A 20,313-nucleotide genomic window follows, 5' to 3' on the forward strand; every position below is an offset into this window, starting at 1 on the left:
GCACAAAAAAATCTGCTAGTTCCTCAAACTGAGTGTTGGAAGAAATCGGAGAATCAACTTTCTCATTGGAATGTTGCATCTTTTTTAGCAGGGAGAAAATCATTTTAGGAGGGTTATTACTCTCCAAGGGCCTCATTTATGAGGCTGTGCGTCACTTTTACGCCGCCGGTGCGTCACTTTTTGTGACACACCAGTGGCGTAAAAAATGCGCCTCATAGGGCCATATTTACAAAGTAACACATCTAGGTAGATGCGTCACTTTGTAAATCCCTGCGCCACATTATACCTGCGCCAGGTATAATGTATGCAAGGGGGGCGTATTGACGCAAGAAAGGGTTGTAGAAGTGACGCAGTGAAATCTGTAAGATTTCACTGCGCCACTTCTAGGAAGCAAATGCGTCAATGACTGACGCAGGCCCTTTCACATGGGGCAAAGGACGCATTGCTGGAGTTGCGTCACTTTTGTGACACACTCCGGCAATGCGTCACTTTTGCGCCATACCGATACGTCAGAAATACTGACGTATCTGTAACTCCTTGCGCAATGATGCGTCATACTTTAAATATGACGCATCATTGGTGTCGCAAGGAGGGTGCAATGAAAAGTGACGCATCGCTGTTTTCACGCAGCGATGCGTCACTTTTCATAAATGAGGCCCCAAGATTTTAGACGCAATGTAGTCCGCTCTGGTTTTCCGAATCAGCCTATGATATGATTTAATAGAGTCCCGATATTTGTTTTTGGCCTCAATGCCGTAAGCACGCCTCCACAATCGCTCTAATTGCTTACAAACCTTTTTAGCATTAACCAGGGTTTCATTAAACCATGGGTTTGAACGGCCCAGTTTTTTCCTAGAACAAAATTTTTCGGGGATGCATGTGTCTAGGACTTGTAACAGCCAATCCCGGAAAAGAGAGCCCGATGCCACTATATTCGAAGAAAATTGTGGCTTGGATTTTAACAACATATCAAAGAATAAACTGGCATCCCATTTATGCCACGGACGTTTCATCACAGCCCGTGCAGGAACTATGCAAAGGTTTGTCTGTCTTTACCCCTTGCGTGCTGATGACGGCTCCCGTCCGTCATGCATCACAGTGCTCGTGTGCTGATGACGGCCGGGAGCCGTCATGACCACGCCCGCGATCGGAATGTCCAGCACCGCAGCGGAATTTCGGCCGCGGGCAAGGGGTTAATTAATACTGGTAGTTTGAATACCGTGTGATCTGTGACCTGATATTTAAATTCTAGAATATTTTTGTATTTCCAGTTATATTGGCATTTTAGACATTTACATTAAAAATGAGAGACAGGATAAAACTCGCTGAAGTAAACTGTTAATTATTTATATGGTTTGCTTAAACCACTTTTAAGGTATATAATATAAGGACTACATTCTGGAGCAAAGCGATTTAATTAAATTAGGGGGTCCGTTACAGCGTAAGAAATTAAAGGAGTACAGGATAGAAAGATAGGATTTCAATTTGTCCTATCAGTAATATGGACTGAAGTAAAAACCTGTTAGCACCTGGATTTCTGTTTATTTGTCCAGTACAAGTTTCTATATTATGGTCAAAATCTTTCCTCCAACAACCCAAAGAAGCACAGCAAGGCACAGAAAATAAATATGGGGCTTTTACTTTCTCCCTCCATCTCCACTTCCTTATGTAAAAATCTACAACCGCCCCCACCCAACTCTCGCCTGATGCACCGAGTACTGCTGCATGAGAGTCACATATCCCTGTGGCAATAAACAGGGCTTGGCCTGGGACATATTAAGGATTTTGGGGACCCTGGGTCAATCTGCCTTTGCGGTTTATGGGCCATATTATCAAGGAAGGGCGATACATTATTGCCGCTTTTATCGGCAGGAAACTGCGGCGATAATGGGCTTGATAAAATGCCCTTGTGAATTCCCATAGAAGCCCAGGTTAACACCAGAACCTGGTCATCTGTGGGAATTCACAAGGGCATATTATCAAGCCTCGTATTGCTGCTTTAACGGCAGTTTCCTGACGATAAAAGCGGCGATAATGTTTTGCGCCTTTCTTGATAATATGGCCCTATGTTCGTACCAGATTTACATTTCTGATCCAATTTTGGCTATTTCATGCCCGCTTCGGCCAGGTCACTGACAGTGCACAGGCACACTGGTCCAAATTCTAAATGTGTTTTCATCTAATATTCAGGGATAGTGGCATATGTTTTTATTATTGTGATACAGCAGCAGCTCACGAATATTACTGCAAATAATCACCGTGACACCTTCCACTTTCTCATATGTGAGGTCCTGTTTTGGTCTGAAACAAAAGAAAATGGATTGATGTTGCATGAAACTCATTTCTCTGCAAAATGTCTGCAATAGACTCTCACACATCACACACATTAAAAATAAATGAAAGGAAAACCGTATCTGATTCAATCTGTTTAACCCCTTCGCTGCGGGGTTTTTTTTTCCTCTGTGCTGGGGGGGGAGGGGGGCAAGCACAGCGCCCGCACGCTCACGACGAGCTGAGCTCGTCATGAGGCACGGCGCTCCTGTGCTCATGACGAGCTCAGCTCGTCACAGGTGCATTACCTGCCGTGGAACGCTCACCACAGCAGGAGAATTATCCCCGCATGCGAGCGTTCCACGGCTCATGACGAGCTGAGCTCGTCATGAGCACCGGAGCGCCGTGGCTCATGACGAGCTCAGCTCGTCATGAGCATGGAAGAGGTTAAGAATTATTCAAGGTCATCGGGGCAAGACTCTCTGAAGAACAGAGGTGATGTTTTTAGGGGGATCCCCTGAACGTTTGGGGCACTGAGCCACAGCATTGAGGGGCCTAAAACATGCACAATTAAAACATTTCTGAAAAATCCATATTCTACTGGGCAGTATCTGGAAACTGGTGGCACTTATTGTTCTCAGGTATGGTACCAGTATATGTAGGCCTAAATATGGTTAACAGATTTATTGTGCCCCATTATATTTTCTATATAAAATGTTGTCCATTGACGCTTTTAATAGAAAATATTAATTCAATGGAGTGATCGTTTTTTAAATGGCATATGGCCACAATTTTTTTATGTGGGATGATATTTTTGTTCTTGAGATTCTGATAAACTACCTTGTTTTGGACTTGATTGCTTTACACTTTTTTCTTGGCCCATTATTGCGCTCTTTCTGACGTTTCCTTATCTTTCTCTTTTAGGCGGTAAAGGCTCCTTTTCGTTCAAGGTTTTGGTGAACGCTGACTTAGCGCCGACTGCCACAATCATGGCGTCAATCCTGTTGGGCTCTGGGGAGGTCGTAGGACATCACATCACGGTCCAGGTGCAAAAGTGCTTTGACAACAAGGTGAGACAGATCTGCCATTCACTTTGGTGGGATGTTAAAAAATGAGTGTTTATTTACAAAAATCTTAGGGCCTCATTTGTGAGGCTTTGCGTCAGTTTTGCGCTTCTGATGCGTCACTTTTTGTGACGCCTCGGCAGAGTAAAACATGCCTCTGTTGCGCACTATTTACAAAGTGACGCATCTAAGCAGATGCGTCACTTTGTAAACCCCTGCGCTACATTATACCTGTGTCAGGTATAATGTATGCAGGGGGGGCGTTCCCCCGCAAAAAGCCTTGTAGAAGTGACGCAGGGAAATCTATGAGATTTCACTGCGTCACTTCTAGGATGCCGTTGCGTCAAAATCCTGCGCCTGCCTCACAGCAGGCGTAAGACTGACGCAGGCCCTTTCACATCGGGCTTGCCCCATGTGAAAGGACGCATTGCTGGAGTTGCGTCACCTTTGTGACACACTCCAGCAATGCGTCACTTTTGTGACACACTCCAGCAATGCATCACTTTTGCGCCATACAGATACGTCAGAAATACTGAAGTATCTGTAACTCCTTGCGACATGATGCGTCATACATTAAATATGACGCATCAGGTGTGTCGCAAGGAGTGCGCACTGAGAAGTGACGCATCGCTGCTTTCACGCGGCGATGCGTCATTTCTCATAAATGAGGCCCTTAGTACTTTTGAGATTAAGAAAATATAATTCCATTGTGCAGGTGTATTATAGAAAATGGGAGAAAACATTCTCCTAGAATCCTTAGGCAGTTGTCCGATGAAGTCCCCTTACCGGTGAAAAATGGATGAGTAATGTTTCATTTTCTCTTGCTGTTAGTTCTGTGAGTTGTAAAACAAATATTTTTCACCAGTAAGACATCTAAAGTTTGCACACACACCAGCTAAAATAATTCACCTTACGAGAGAAATGTAGTCTCTCCTCTCACTTTCTTGCCATTCTTGCTTCTTTGTTGCTTCTTTTCACTTACTGATCATGGTCAGTGTTGAAACGCATATTGTCTAGGATACTTAAATAATCTTCATCACTCAAAGGCGCTCATTACAAGATGGCTGAAGCGGTGTCCCATAAGTGATACAGCTGCAGCCAGCCCTGCCAAGTATCACGCATCAGGCGTTAGTCTAACGCATTTTAGTGTGGGGGTCCGCATCACCACACTGAAATGCATTAATCATGCATCCTAGTGCTGCTCAGCTGTTATGCGGAGCCCTGCTATAATGCACCATCATGTCATGACTGTGAGCGGTAGCGATGTGCGTGCTGCCCCCAGCGGGCTAAGGGGACTGGGCTGATCTGCTCAGCTCACAGCTCTGCTGTCTCGCTAAAATGTATCTAGTTAGACTGACGCATCCCCAATCATGGCTTGTAAAAAGGCTCTTGAGAGACACACACAGTTATAGGCTAAGGTCAGTGGGGTGAGACAAGATATGGTCAGTCCCGAGGTCAGCCAGCCCATGAAGCAAGTGGGCTTCATTAACCGCATGCGTGCGGTGCAAATTTCCGCGCTGCGCTGCAGTTCGCAAAAACCCGCGGTTCATGACGAGCTCAGCTCGTCATGAGTGTACGAGAGGTGTACCTCATGACGAGCTGAGCTCGTCATCAGCGTCGAAGGGGTTAAAGTTGGCTGCTCTTTAGTTTGGGCAAACTAAAAGCATGCAGTGCTGCAGGCAGCCCAGTCCTTCTGCCGGGTCTTTGCACTGGTTAACAGTGGGGGCCGGGACTGGAGAGGGAGTGTTGCACACCGCAGGCTAACCCACAGCTGCCGGGTCGCACGGTAATGCACCGTATCAGTGCGGGCCGAGCTTGGGATATGATCATCACAGACTCACTGCTGCTATATTCCGGAACCGACTGCACATCAGCATGATGATCCCCCAGGAGGGACCCGACCAACCATCTCCAGCCCACTGGTGCCTCCTGCATTAAGTAAATGCCTGATTGAGCAGTGGTCATTTTTAGGTCAAGCATCAGCAATGACCTATTGTATCTCTCTGTGTGGCTTTGGCAAATGAACCAATTGCCTTTTTCCCGCTAAAGCGGCAATAATTTTATCGCCCTATTAGCAAGCTGTCACTAACAGCAGTTAGCGACAGTTTGTAGGCGATAGCGAGCGGTCTGGGGCTCGCTTTGCATGTCAGCGATATTTATCGCTAATGACATGCAAAGTGGGCGTACCCAACCTGTTAGCGACTGAATGCAGTCGCTAACATCACTATCGCCTGTAATCAACACAGGCGTAGCGTTAAAAAAATTCATGCTAAACGCGAATATCGATAAAAATGAATGCCTGCTCAGACCACTTCCTAACCTGTATATCCAATGGAAGTTGGATATTCAGGTTAAGACCCTATTAGCGATAATGCCTGAATATCGCTGGATTCCCACAATATTCACGCATTTCGCCGCTATTGTCTGATATTTTATCGCATTTTTAGATAAACGTTGCTAATAGCACGTTATCTCTGCGATTAAAATCTGGCGATAGAAAAAATTTCGCTAAGCTTATTTAGCGATAAATATCGCTAGTTGTTGATAATATGCCCCACAGACTTTTGAAGCAGCACCCTGTCCTCTCGGGAGGATGCAAACCCGGTAAGGGGTTTTATAGAGGGACAGGACTTCTTGCATATGAGCTGTAAAGCAACTCTATGTGAGGGTTTTCTGCCCAAATTCTTTTCACCGTGTGATGTTGGTTAGTCACTGGGTGACTGGATAAAAAGAGCTGTTATCTTATAAATCACTGAACATAACAAAATGTGTATTTCTAAAGTGCACGTTCACCTAGAAGGATATCTTGGCACTGAATAACAGACGTTTATTGTTACCAAACTCAATGGTACTTATTTCTATCAACCTCAGAAGGATTAAAGGCTGAGTGGGCCCGCTGGGATTTATACCTGGGACCATGAGGTCAAACACAGGCCCCTACAGTGGACCTATTAATCCACTAAGCCACCAGACCCAGTTTTGAAGATCAGGCCTATTGTAAATCACATCAAAAGTATTTAATCACTAAAAAAAAAGGTCAGATTATGTTGATTGGTCTGTATGGGGCTCTACGAGATACTCTTATTTTGGGGAAATCGATTACTGGAGCTTTAAGAACATTCCTACATATAATAACCCTCATGAAACCACCGGTGTCGACTAAACCATATTTTCAGATTTGTATCAACTGTGTACCTTATACGTGTGCCCAGGACTTGTACATGTGTTGAGCATGTATGTATGCCTTTAACAATTAGTGAGGTAATCCTATTTCCCAAGTGTTACCCATGTGCCATCCTGGACGTTTACGCTTTCACTTACCTCTTTTATCGCCTGGTTGCAGGTTAACGTCACATTTTATCCAGAGAAGGTCCGCCCCGGCTCGAACGTCAGCATCACCGTTGAGGCCGCGCCCGGGTCCATCTGCGCTTTCTCTGCCAAGGATGCGAGTGTGAACATCCTGGACCCCAACAGTGGCTTGTCCTGGAGCAGCATGGTAAGGTCCTTCTTTGCTCTCTATTTGCTTCCCTCCTCTTCCTATGAAGGTGGCACCTTCTCCTGGACGAGAAGTACTGGAGCCTCATGGGAACCTCATGCAACTTCTTCCTTCTGCTGGCCTTCTTCATCTCTAGCGCTCTCTCACCTCATCGCTTAATCCCCCGCCTCTTTTATATTATATTTATTTTATTTAATGCGATTTTATATAGCGCAAACATTACCCAGAGTTGTCAGAGCACTGTACATAAGAACCAGTTGTGTTACATAAGGACTTTGGATTGCATGAGTTACATAAGAGATATAAACAGGAGAAAAAAAATGCAAATGTACAAGTGGAGCGAGGGGAGGGGAAAATTGCAAATGTACAAGTAGGAGAGTTACTCAAGGAGGAGAAACAAACAGATAAACTCTAAAATCACATAGGAATGGTAGTAAGTACAAAGGTCTACTACATATACTAGTGGTTAGAGTTATATATACAAGTGGAGTGAAAGGAGGGGAAAAATTGGAAATGTACAAGTTGGAAAGTCTCTCAAGGAAGAGATAACTCTAAAATCACATAGGAATGGTAGTAAGTACAAAGGTCTACTACATATAATAGTGGTTATAGTTATAAATATATACAAATTGCAAATTCACTCAGGATTACATTTTAACAGCGATTAAGCTTGGACAATTATAGATGTCTGGTTTGAGACCTGTCCTGCAGAGCAAATACCATATCTACAGCAGGAGAGGGCAGAAGGTCGGCCGTCCCACCTGTTGGCTGTTGGTTGCCAAGGGTCATTCACCTGCTGCTCAGCCGAAATAAATAAGCCATCGGTTGCTGGTAACTGGCATTCATGATGGACAGAGTTTTCCTATTTCTGCCAGTCAGACATTTCATGGTGCATAAGTCAGATGAGTCCGCATAGGGGTTACTTTCCACCTTCCGAAGGAAGATACTAAGATCTCAGCTGCCTCTCCTTGGCTTCCAACCCTCACCTAACTCAACAAGGGAAGACCAGGAAAGGTCATAGGAGAGAGAGTTTTAATTTGATTGGCGGGTTTATGCAGCACTAGAAAGATCTCCAGTCAACCCTCCTAGTAAGTCATTAAGGGCCATATGTATCATCCAAATTTGCATTCGCAAAGGCCGAAATTCGCAGAATTTCGGCCTTTGCGAATGCGAATTTGCTAAATGGGATGTATGAAGGAAAATCCGGTGCAAAATAAGGAATCGCAAAATTTGCGATTCCTTATTTTGCAATTGCATTGAGGCATTGCAAATTTTGCGATTCCTTAAATGCAATGTATGAAGCTAAAAGAAATTGCAAATTGTCCCTACGGAATCACAAATTACCACCAACCTCAAGTTGGTGGTAATTTGCGAATGTCTTGAAAAATGCACATTTTGGCATTTTTCAAAGTGCCATGTGACGCACATACATGCCCTTAGGGCATGTATGTGCACCACAAGTGCACCCATGCATATTTCAGGGGTGCAACAGGGTGTCCTTTGGACACTGCTGCACCCTTGAAATTATTTTCAATTTGCGATTAGCAAATTGCGAATCGCAAATTGAGAAAAAATTCCCATTCCTTCCTATGGGCCTCCTGGCCCATAGAAATGAATGGGAAAGTATTCCTTACTTGCGAATTCGCAATTTGCGAATTCGCAATTAAGGAATATCAAGAATTCGCTAAAAAATTTCGATTTTCTTGATTCATACCAACTTGCGATTCTGAAATAGCGATTTCTTAAAAATCGCAATTACAGAATCGCAAATTGTTGTTATTGTTATTGTTATTGTTATTGTTATTGTTATTTTTGATTTGTATCGCGCCCATTCACCTGCAGGTCTCTAGGCGCTCGGAAATCGATGGTAGAACAACAACTTGGCAGTTACAAAAAGGCATCCACTAGCTTAAATCGCACTCATAGATCTTCTAAACAGCAGTGTTTTTAACATCTTTCTAAACCGTAGGAGATTCCCTTCCCTGCGCAGCGGCTCAGGTAGTGTGTTCCATAGCTGCGGAACTAACACAGAGAAGGCTCTCCCTCCCTTGGTTACCAGTTTGTACCGAGGACAGACCAGTAACTGAGAGTCTGAAGATCTAAGAGCTCTCATTGGGCTGTACACCGCCAAACGATCTTTGATATAGGCGGGAGCCAGACCATATATTGCCTTATGAGCTGTGCACAGATTCTTAAATTCCACACGCTCTTTAATGGGGAGCCAGTGCAGACTCTTTAACAGTGGGAATGCTTTAGATCGTCTTGGTAGCCTGAAGATGAGACGTGCAGCATCATTCATGACGACCTGTAGCCTGTTTGTTAAAGTTTTTGGCAGGCCAAGATAAAGGGCATTCCCGTAATCTAACCTCGAGATCACCGTGGCCGCTACGATGGAGCGCATCATCGATTGAGAGAGAACGGGGGCTAGCTTCCGTAGCTGTCGAATGATGTTGGTGCAGCTTCCAACCACTGAACAGATCTGACTAACCATTGATAGGTCACTATCCAGCTTGATCCCCAGGCTCTTTACATTCAGACTAGGTTTTGGAGCCGGGCCTAACTCTGCAGGCCAGTAGAGGTCACACCATGGTGAGGTGGCAGATGGAATCACCAGTACCTCGGTCTTATCTGGGTTAATTTTCAAAAGATTTTCCGTCATCCATTGAACAGTGTACCTCAAGATGTTCTGGGCTTGGAGTTGTGCGGTGTTGGTGTTATCGACACTCAGCAACAACTGTGTGTCGTCCGCATAATTAAATACTGTACAGCCCATGCCCGCCAGGGAAGCAATCAGAGGTTGCAGGTAGAGATTGAATAGAAGTGGGGACAGGGCCGAGCCCTGAGGCACCCCACATTCTAGCGTCCCCACCTCAGAGATTTCATCCCCAAGTTGTATCCTTTGGGTCCTTCCCAAGAGGAAGGATTGCAGCCACCTGAGCGCCAAGCCTTTGATCCCAAAGTCACTCAGTCTCTCCAGAAGCAGGGCATGGCTGACGGTATCGAACACCGCTGAAAGATCTAATAAAATCAGGGCGCTCGGTTTCTTACCGTCAGCCAAGCCTCTCAATTCATCAAGCACCGAGAGCATCACCAACTCGGTGCGGTGATGGGCTCGAAAACCTGCCTGTCGTTCATGAAGTAGATGGTGATCCTCCAAATACATGGACAGAGATTTTAATACATGTTGTTCCAGTATTTTTGAGATAAATGGCAGTTGAGAAATAGGCCTGTAATTCTTCAGCACAGCGGGGTCTGCGCCTGGTTTCTTCAATAAGGGTCTCACACGTGCTTCCTTAAGGTCAGCTGGTATATGACCCGTCTCCAAAGATCTATTAAGAAAGGAGATGATGCGTTCCTCCAGTAAGGGGCAAGCTACCTGAAAGACCCTGGGAGGACACGGGTCTGCTGGAGAACCAGATTTGATTCTGCCTATCAATTGCTCCAGACTCAGTGTATCAATCTCTGGAAACAATGCGATGGAACAGTCAACCGGCTTCTGAGGGACTGTGGGCAAGGCCCTCCCCTTAGCCATGCCACCTTTTATCTCCTGGATAATAGATCTCACTTTCTCCAAAAAGTATCCCTGGAAGGCATTGCAATTTATGGGAGACTGAGAGCTTTCAGATTTTTTGCTCAGCTCTGATAGGATCTTGAACGTCTCTTTCTGTATATTAACTGCCTTACTAAGGCGGGACTCGTAGTATTCAGCTTTAGCTAGGGTAATAAACTTTTTGTATTGATTAAGAAAGTTTCGGTAGAGGTTCCTAGCTGAATCCAGTTTGGTTTTCCTCCATCCTCTTTCCAGTGCTCTAAGTTTCCTTTTGTGGTCCCTTAGTAATGGCGTAAACCATGGGGCCCCTTTACCAGGTCCTTTTAATAGTTTCGTTCTTATAGGAGCTAACTGGTCTATGTCTTGAGTCAGGCTCCGCGTTAAATCCGCGTAGTCCCGGTCCAAACTACGACCTGGGCTCAGAGACCGAACCATTGGCAGGAGCACCTTGGTCAGGGTTAGTAAATCAACCTCTGACCATTTACGGATACTCCTGACTTCCTGTGGTAGGTTATTTATAGGGCCATTGATGTGTACCTCACAGGATATTAGGTGATGGTCAGACCATATACATGGGGCAACATCTTTAAGGGCCACGTTTGGATCTGTGGTCCACACAAGGTCAAGTACATGACCTTTGTTGTGTGTGGGAACCTCCACAAGTTGTTTAAAACTAAGAGCTGACATCATAGTGTCCAATTGGCGCGTCGGCAGGTCCCAATGGGACTCATCCCAATGTAGGTTAAAATCGCCTGTTACTACGATTTTAGTATATCGGGTACATAAGTCCGACATAATGGGGCCAAAGGAGTCATAGAACAGTGGGGTTGTATTGGGAGGGCGGTAAACCGCTAGCACCACCCAACATGTGTTATTCACCGTAACTTTTACCCCAAGCAAGTCAGCTAGATCGACTGTTTACGACAATAATTTTTCCACTAGCAGAGCTTTTTTAAAAAGGACCGCTACCCCTCCTCCCCGTGCACTTCCTGGGCGGTTGTGCCATATAGCATCATAACCGCTGGGGAGAGCGGCAAGGATATGCGGCATCGAATTATCGTCCATCCAAGTCTCTGATAGGGTTAATATATCTATCTCATTATCCTGCAACAAATTATAGACTTCCACATGGTGGCAGTGGAGCGAGCGGGTATTTAGGCTAACTATTTTCAGTGAGGAGTGCAACCCTGAAGGGATCACAATATGGGGGAGAAATATCGCATACTTCCTAAGGTTCAACAGGGTAGCATGATCCAAGCGTACCTCCCTATTATCCAACATACGCAGCTCCTCCGAGGAGTAGGTGCGCCGTTGGCCAGAGATCCCTGCCCCCGGGCCCGTCCGTGCGCGGACGGGCGCAGACGGGCTGGACTCTGGCGTGACTCCGGCGAACCCGCCGCGCGTGCCCGCTGCGCGTCAGCATGGCTGCCTTAAATACCGGTCTAGCGTCCTTGTGACGACTAGACCGCTCCACTCCTTAGCCCTCACCCAAGATGTCCGCCGTTCTAGCGGTGTAGTGCAATTTCGAGGGGAAGAGGGATCCGCTCCAAACGCGGTGTTTTTACCGATTAATGTGCAGGTATGCGGCAGGTGGCTGATCAATATTAAAATCAAGGTACAATGTGAAATAAAAGTTCCAACTCAATCAGACAAAACGGGGAGTTTAAAAATATGCTATAGTGCTCCTTATGAGCGCGCTACGCTCTACAATCCAGCAGAGCCTCTCTGTAATACCAGGTAGTCAGAGGCAGTTTCCAAGAGTTCGGCGCCTAATTTGTCTGCCTTAAATACCGGTCTAGCGTCCTTGTGACGACTAGACCGCTCCACTCGTTAGCCCTCACCCAAGATGTCCGCCGTTCTAGCGGTGTAGTGCAATTTCGAGGGGAAGAGGGATCCGCTCCAAACGCGGTGTTTTTACCGATTAATGTGCAGGTATGCGGCAGGTGGCTGATCAATATTAAAATCAAGGTACAATGTGAAATAAAAGTTCCAACTCAATCAGACAAAACGGGGAGTTTAAAAATATGGTATAGTGCTCCTTATGAGCGCGCTACGCTCTACAATCCAGCAGAGCCTCTCTGTAATACCAGGTAGCCAGAGGCAGTTTCCAAGAGTTCGGCGCCTAATTTGTCTGCCTTAAATACCGGTCTAGCATCCTTGTGACGACTAGACCGCTCCACTCCTTAGCCCTCACCCAAGATGTCCGCCCAAGATCACCCAAGATGGTACCTTGATACATATGGCCCTAAGTCAGAATTATTGCAACACCCCGAAAAGGCATGGAGTCAGAAATATTGCCATACCCCCGAGTACCCCATCCTTGCTGGTGTACAGGAGAGCCCCTCACCGCCCAGGAGGCACCTGCAAGGCTGCAGCAAGCTGTTTGGGCCCAGGCACTGCTGGCTGGGCACTGTCTGTGCAGCTGTCTGTGGTTCAGAAGGCACCCAGACAGATTGACAGGGAGCCCGAGAGTGAAACGCATGGCTGAGGATGTTTCACTACTGGGCCGTAGGCACGGTTCCTCATCTCCCCGCCAAAAAAAGAGCAAGAACACGGCACAAAGGGGCATCTTACTCTCCTTGGGGTTAGTAAAAAACAGCCACACGCAGGGGCAGATTTACAAGCTCCTTGCGCCACTTTTGCGTCATTTTTAACATGGGAAAAGTGACGCAAAAGTGGCGCACGGCGCTTGTAAATCTGCTCCTCAGTGTCCTTCCGTGGGCTTACCATTATTAGCTATGCCCCTGATGCCACGTTATTCGGTTGAATTTTTCTTTTGGGTTTGGTGATATAAAACATTTTTTTTATATATTTTTGGTGAAATGGTGAACGTATCGTTTTAAAAGTAAAACGTTTGCTATGTGGTTTTGGCCTTCGTGTCGGAACGTTATAAATTCACTGAGTTATATAGGCAACATTTGATTAATTCTTGTAAAGAAAGAGAGACCTGTTGGCTTTGCCAATGCTTATTCCTTCCACTCGCCCTAGTTCTTTCTTTCCCCTACTCTCGCGCGCTCTCAGCAGATAATAAAGGAAGCGATTGGAGAAAGGGTGACGTGGAATGCAAGTTTTCAGCTTTTTGAAAAACATGTTTCAGAGCAGGGCTTTAAGTGGGAAAACAACTGGGGGGGGTGCTCTAAAAGGGGCGTGGCACATTTCTTAAAGGGGTGTGGCCTATCCGAGTAGGGGCGTGGTCTAAATCAAGATAACTAGCATTGTGTGCTTAAGAAAATCATTATGTTATGGGAAGATATGCAGGTAAACATGTCACACAGCATTCCGCATGTTATCCTAGGGGCAAGATAGCCTTTCAAAAGTGAGAAACGAAATTGGCAGTATTTCACTATCAAGACATGTTACCCACACTAGTTACACCAAACAAAAACAGGGACGTCTGCTCACCCTACCTTTGACCTTTGAGGCCCGAAAATAGAGCCCCCTAGAGCCCCCTTTAGAGACCCCCCCAAACAAACCTGAGGGGGGGGGGGCTCAGCCACTTAAAGCCCTGTTTCAGAGTATGTTTTGGGGGATCGGAGAATGTGGCAGGGCGATGGGGTTTGGTGTCTTTCGGCGGATATGCTGCGTCACCGGATCTACGCTTCACATGTGCTGTTCACTACTTTCTTTCCTCTAGGTGTATAATCAAATCCCCTACATCTTCTCGTCTGGCTCCTTCATTGATGGATTCAGTCTGGTGCCAAACCAGTTTGTCCCGTGCGCGGATATGCCTGACATTGTCCTCGCGGGAGTGAACTACCAAGCGACGCCTGACGTCAACAACGCCGTGGACTGGCAACAGGAAGTTCTGGTAAGTGCCCAACCTTCAACGTGATTGGGAAAGAATCTGTGGCTGTGCCTCCCTTAGGTCATTAGTGACGACGAAGGCACCAGGTCACCTAGCACCTTGTGCAAACTGGATGCATTCTAAGCACTAAGCTGCATAGGTACCTGGAAAGTGCCCATTTTGTTAGTGCTCTTCTGTTGCGAAACTTATTGCTTTGTGACAAGTCATCAGCCCTCAAAGTTGTCAAAGCTTTCAAAATGTAAAAGTTGGAACTAGTTTTACCACGAAAGTCGTGGTATTAGCTGATAGTTCTGAAGATCGTCGCCAAAACTCTCCTGTGGTGGTCTTCATACATTATCCCTCTCCTCGTTCAAGTTTATCTCTTTTTACACCCAGGGCAAAATTCAGTCTGGGCCCAAAAGAGAAATTTAGTGAGCAGCTATCACAGGGAAAAAAAATCATAATAGAAAATTAAGCCTGCTCAAAATCCCTACAAAACACCACACAAATCCCACACCTTGTCCAAAAAAATAACTTCCTGGAATCGCTGATTACTTTTTATTTTTTACAAACAAGTCCAGGACCCTAGCTTGCCTGGTCATGGTACTGTCATACTTTTAAATGCAGGTCCCTTGGAAATATTTAACCTTAAATGCAGAACAACACCTGTTCTGTCCCATAGAGGTGTTCCTGTACTAGGCCTTCTTTGCAGGGTCATCCCCAAACTTTTTGCCTTAACCCGCCTGTTTTTTTAAACAGTTTTTTTGTTGGCTTTAAAGACTCTGCACACTTAACCAGTGCTAAGGTGCTTGTGCTCTCCTTTTTAAAATGGTGAAATTGACATACACCCAATTTGCACTTACACTTTCCTTGTAAGTCACTAGTTAAATGGTACTACAGGTACCCAAGGATGGTAGATTAAATGCTCCTAGTGGGCATGCAGCACTCATTGTGCCACCTTCTTAAGTAGCCTTTTAAACATGTCTAAGGCACCCGCCTGACTATGGTAGGCCCTATGAAGCTCGAGCGGCAGGGCGCATTGTATTTAAAAATGTGGACATGTACCTTTAAGTTTGATGTGTCCTGGTAATGAAAAAACCCTAGATTCCTTTTTCATTACTGCATGGCTTACCACTCCCATAGGGTAGCATTGGGTTGCCTTATTACGTTTAATAAGGGGTAACTTGTGTGTGGTAGCAGGTGAGAACACCATGTTTGGTGCCCAAGGAATTGTAATTTAAAACCCTCTTTAATGGTAAAGTTAAATTTTAAGTCATAGTTCTGAAAATGGCACTCTTATAAAGTTGATATTTTCTTGTCATAACCATTTGTTGCGTACAACCTGTTCCTGGGTCACATGACTAGGCAGTTGGCCTTTGTATATTCCTCCCAGGCAGCATCATAATAATGGGACTGGGTGTTGGCAGGACGGTCCATTTCTCTGATAGGATGGGGGAGTGGAGCTTACACCACCACACTTCCAATTCAAAGGTACTGCCTCAGCACACACAAAAGGTCTTCACACTTGGCTATTGTGCCCCCAGATAGCCTAGGATAAGGCCAGGGAGGCAGGACATTCTAGACTTCTCTTTAGAGGGAATCTCCAGAAGCTTTTCCCATTTCAAAGTTGTCACCCAGGATAACAAGGTAGTCTTCAGACCAACTACTCAGCATACTCCTGAACCTGTGAATACTACAGAAGAAGGGTGACCTGCTGCCCTGCTGCTTGAGGCCTACCCTGCTTGCTGAGAAGAAAGACTTGACATGCACATTTCATCTCAGGCTAAAATGACTCCAAGGGTCATCTGACTTAACTCTTATTCTGAGCTACAGGGACATAACAAGCTACAGAGCCCTAGCTGCATCTGCCCATCTACCCAGCTGACCTCTGCCCGGACCTTCAACTGAAACTGCCTGATCCCTGCTGGCCTCTGCTGGAATGAGTTCCTGTTCCCCAAGAGGTGCCCCTCAGGCCCTGGACTTATACAGCTAGATGCATCAAGCACCCATTTTCCGATTCCTTATTAGCGAAAAATAAGGATTCGCTAATAAGGAATAGCAAAATGCTATGCAAGAAGAACTCGCTCAAAAAATAGCGATTTCTTGAAATTCCTTAATTGCGACTCGCAAATTGCGAATCGCAATTAAAGAATACCTCCCCATTCATTCCTATGGGCCTAGAGGCCCATTGGAGTGAATGGGAAGACATTCTCAATTTGCGATTAGCAATTAGCGAATCGAAATTGAGAATGCAATTTCAAGGGTCCAAAGGACACCCTGTTGCACCCCTGAAATTGATCTGTGCACATATGTTGCGCACACACATGCCCTGAGGGCAAATTACCATGAAGTTCAACTTCATGGTAATTTGCTCTCCCTATTAGCGAAATCACTAATGTTTTGACTTTTTTGCATTGCATTTAAGGAATCTCAATTTGGGATTCCTTAAATGCAATCGCAATTTAAGGAATCTCAATTTAGACATTCCTTAAATTGCGATTTTTGCATTTGGGATGATGCATCCCAAATGCAAAAATACCGGTCGCAAAGGGGCAGATTCTTAGAATCTGCCCGTTTGCGACCGGTTTTTAGGTTGATGCATCTGGCTGTTGGTGTGGTATCAGTCCCTTGAAGATAGAAATCCCCAAATGATGGGCTCTTTATAACCATGAACGAGCCCGTTCGCACCAATAACTTGCCCCTGGTGCCGACTGCAAAGATTCGGTGAGCCTCACTCTTCACCCTACCATGACAGTGGGGACCAAAACCACAAAATCTACACTTTGCACTACAACATCAACATCCTGCAGTGACAGCCAACTCAAATCTGCAGCAACGACATCCGTGACTCCCAACCAGATCTTTGTGACAGAGCAACAACCATCCTCAACACCCAATCCGCTCTTTGTGCTACAGCAACGACCATCTAAGACACTATCCCTGCTCCTCACTGCATCCTCCACTGCAAACTGAACTCCTCCAGCTAGACATTCGAAGGTAACTCTTTCTGCAGGACTAAATGGCTCCCACTCTCTGCTACAAATTAGTCAAACTGAAATAGTGACTTTCACCCGGTCTCGCACGACCAGATAATCGCAAGTGGAGCTTTGTGCTTTTAGGAGCTATACTAACCATAGATCTGTAAAATTGCATAATCCCCAGTTCTGCTGATTAGATTTTTGTTGTTTTGAAGTTAAATAATTTATTAGATTTTATTCTATTTTGCAAAATTGGTGTGGGATTTTCTTGTGTTATTTTTTCCCGTTATTGCTGCTTATATGGTGCATAGACACTTTAAACATTTCCTCGAAGTAAAGCTTGACTGCTTTTGTGCCAATCCAACAGTGTTAGGCATAGGTTAATTTAGTGACTTTTTGTGGTTCACCCTGACCAGGATTGTAGCTGTTGCTTGAGCAGGGTTTCACCCCCTCAACAGACAACCCGATTTCTCATAGGTGGGAAAGACAAACTCACATAGAGTCTGATTATGGCAAATATGAAAAGCAATTCTTGGTGAGAGGGGAGACAACTCCCATGGCTTTAGTAAGCACCTAAAGCCTCACCAATTCAGTAAACTAGAAGTTCAGGTTGATCTGCTACAGGCATTAGCATTGCTTTTTCTGTGAAATAGATAAAAATATTGAGCATCTAGCACAATGGACAAAGGAGGGATGCGAAGATATGCGCATGAAGCTGTTCACGATCCCCGATCATTCAGAAACGAATTACTCATCCATTAATGTTAAATTTACTGGTATCAGAAGTAGAAAGAAATCTTAGAAGAATTAAAGACCTTGATAAGGAGGATGCCAAAAAAGCTCACTGGTGTGAACGTTCAATCAACTCAGGGCCCGATGTAGGTAGCCCTTTACCGATCGGAATCGGCCGAAAATACCGATTTTCGGCCGTTTCCGATCGGTAAAGGGCCATGGAGATGTAGGGGCACATTTTCGGTAATTTTACCGATTCGTTATCATTACCGAATAGGTAAATTTACCGAGTCGGTAATATTTACCGATTCGGTAATGATAACGATTCGGTAAAATTACCGAAAATGTGATGTAGGTAGCCTATGTTCCGGCAGCACATGGCTTACAGAATCGGTATTTTACCATGGAATACAAATCCATGGTAAAAAACCGCTTCCTGTGTACATGCACATCTGTGCATGTACACATGTGCCATGTGACAGACAGACGTGCCCTTAGGGCATGTCTGTGTGCCACATTGCACACATGGCCGTTTTGGGGGTGCTAGAGGGTGTCAAAGTGACACCCCCTGCACCCTTGTGAATTCCTTAAATACCGATTGGGTAAATACCGAATCGGTAATGCCTAATCATTCCTATGGGCTTCAAAGCCCATAGGAAAGAATGGGCATTACCGATTCGGTATTTACCCAATCGGTAATTAATGAATTGTTAAGGATTCGGTAACGAATCCAGATGTTGGGACCTACATCCCATTTACCGATTTTAAAATACCGATTCGGTAAGATTCGGTATTTCAAAATCGGTAAATGGGATTTACCTACATCGGGCCCTCAATCCTCAACTAGTGCAGCATCTCCTAGTAATGGACGCAACACGTAGAGCTAATCCATGCACCAGCTCAAGCCCAAGACATCCCAGACCTGAAGTTCTCAAATCTAACTAGCAGGATAATCACAGAGGATGCCAGCGCTTTGTCCTTTGTGGGAAGAAACTTCTCACCGCCATCACAAAGAGGCAAAGAAATCTAAAAACAGAATGGGGTGGCCAAGTAGAACAACCTGCATCCAACCATACAACAGTGGTTCAGCAATTCCCTCATGGGATTTGTTCTTAGTGCTTGAGGCTATGAAAGTTCTTCCATTGAAACCCCTACCTTCAGTTGATGTTAGTTAGTGTACTAACTTTGAAAGCCCTTTTCTCTGTGTCAATCACATCGGCCAGGAGGTTTGGAGAGTTGGGTTCCCCTTGCATTCCTTCAGGTTTCTGAGAATGGGAGGATGAGCATCTGTAGGTGAATGGTATTGGGTTGGAATATGCAAGTCCATACTTGTGTTATAAAAACATTGCACACTCACACTTGTTCCTAGGCCAAGCCTTCTCAGTATTTCAATTACTTACTTGTAATTGCATTAGTCCTTCCCTGCTTTAATTAGGTGCCTGGGAGACGCATGAAGATAAGGCCTGGAATGGACTGGTGGAAGAGGCAGGAGAGGGCCTAGGAGAGCCATAAAGTAGGAGTCTGATCTGGTCTGGTCCAGAGGTGTAGGGCGGTGGGAACCAACGAGGGAGCGGGCATGAAGTCTGTGACTGGTCTGGTCTGTGGTGTCGGGTTGGGTGAACCTAGGAGGGAGCGGGCATGAAGTCTGATCCTGGTCTGGTCTGTGGTGTAGGGTGGTGGGAACCAAGGAGGGAGGGGGCATGAAGTCTTTCCTGGTCTGGTCTGTGGTGTAAGGTGGTGGGAGCCAAGGAGGGAGGGGGCATGAAGTCTGAGCCTGGTCTGGCCTGTGGCGTAGGGCGGTGGGAACCAAGAAGAGAAGGGGCATGAAGCCTGAGCCTGGTCTGGTCTGTGGTGTAGGGTGGTGGGAGCCAAGGAGGGAGGGGGCATGAAGTCTGTTCCTGGTCTGGTCTGTGATGTAGGGTGGTGGTAACCAAGGATCGAGGGGGCATGAAGTCTGTTCCTGGTCGGGTCTGTGGTGTAGGGCGGTGAGAACCTAGGAGGGAGGGGGCATGAAGTCTGAGCCTGGTCTGGTCTGTGGTGTAGGGTGGTGGGAACCAAGGAGGGAGGGGCATGAAGTCTGTTCCTGGTCTGGTCTGTGATGTAGGGTGGTGAGAACCTAGGAGGGAGCGGGCATGAAGTCTGAGCCTAGTCTGTGGTGAAGGGATACAGAAGCCTAGGAGAGCCATGAAGTCTGAGCCTGGTCTGGTCTGTGGTGTAGGTCGGTGGGAACCAAGGAGGGAGCGGGTATGAAGTCTGAGCCTGGTCTGGTCTGTGGTGTAGGGCGGTGAGAACCTAGGAGGGAGCGGGTATGAAGTCTGAGCCTGGTCTGGTCTGTGGTGTAGGTCGGTGGGAACCAAGGAGGGAGCGGGTATGAAGTCTGAGCCTGGTCTGGTCTGTGGTGTAGGGCGGTGAGAACCTAGGAGGGAGCGGGTATGAAG

The 20,313-nt window shown here is 45.9% G+C and overlaps 1 protein-coding gene across 1 annotated transcript in view; it reads left to right on the forward strand.

The window, feature by feature from the left end:
- Positions 1-20,313, forward strand: part of LOC144768004 (ovostatin-like) — a 249,450-nt gene that overhangs the window by 101,163 nt on the left and 127,974 nt on the right. The window contains exons 14-16 of the mRNA XM_078651396.1: positions 3,196-3,341; positions 6,679-6,831; positions 14,016-14,189. Of these exons, the coding sequence (XP_078507522.1) occupies positions 3,196-3,341; positions 6,679-6,831; positions 14,016-14,189 (473 nt within the window). The remainder of the gene's footprint in view (positions 1-3,195; positions 3,342-6,678; positions 6,832-14,015; positions 14,190-20,313) is intronic.

The sequence above is a fragment of the Lissotriton helveticus genome, chromosome 7 (genome assembly GCF_964261635.1).
Source record: "Lissotriton helveticus chromosome 7, aLisHel1.1, whole genome shotgun sequence".
Taxonomy (NCBI): Eukaryota; Metazoa; Chordata; class Amphibia; order Caudata; family Salamandridae; genus Lissotriton; species Lissotriton helveticus.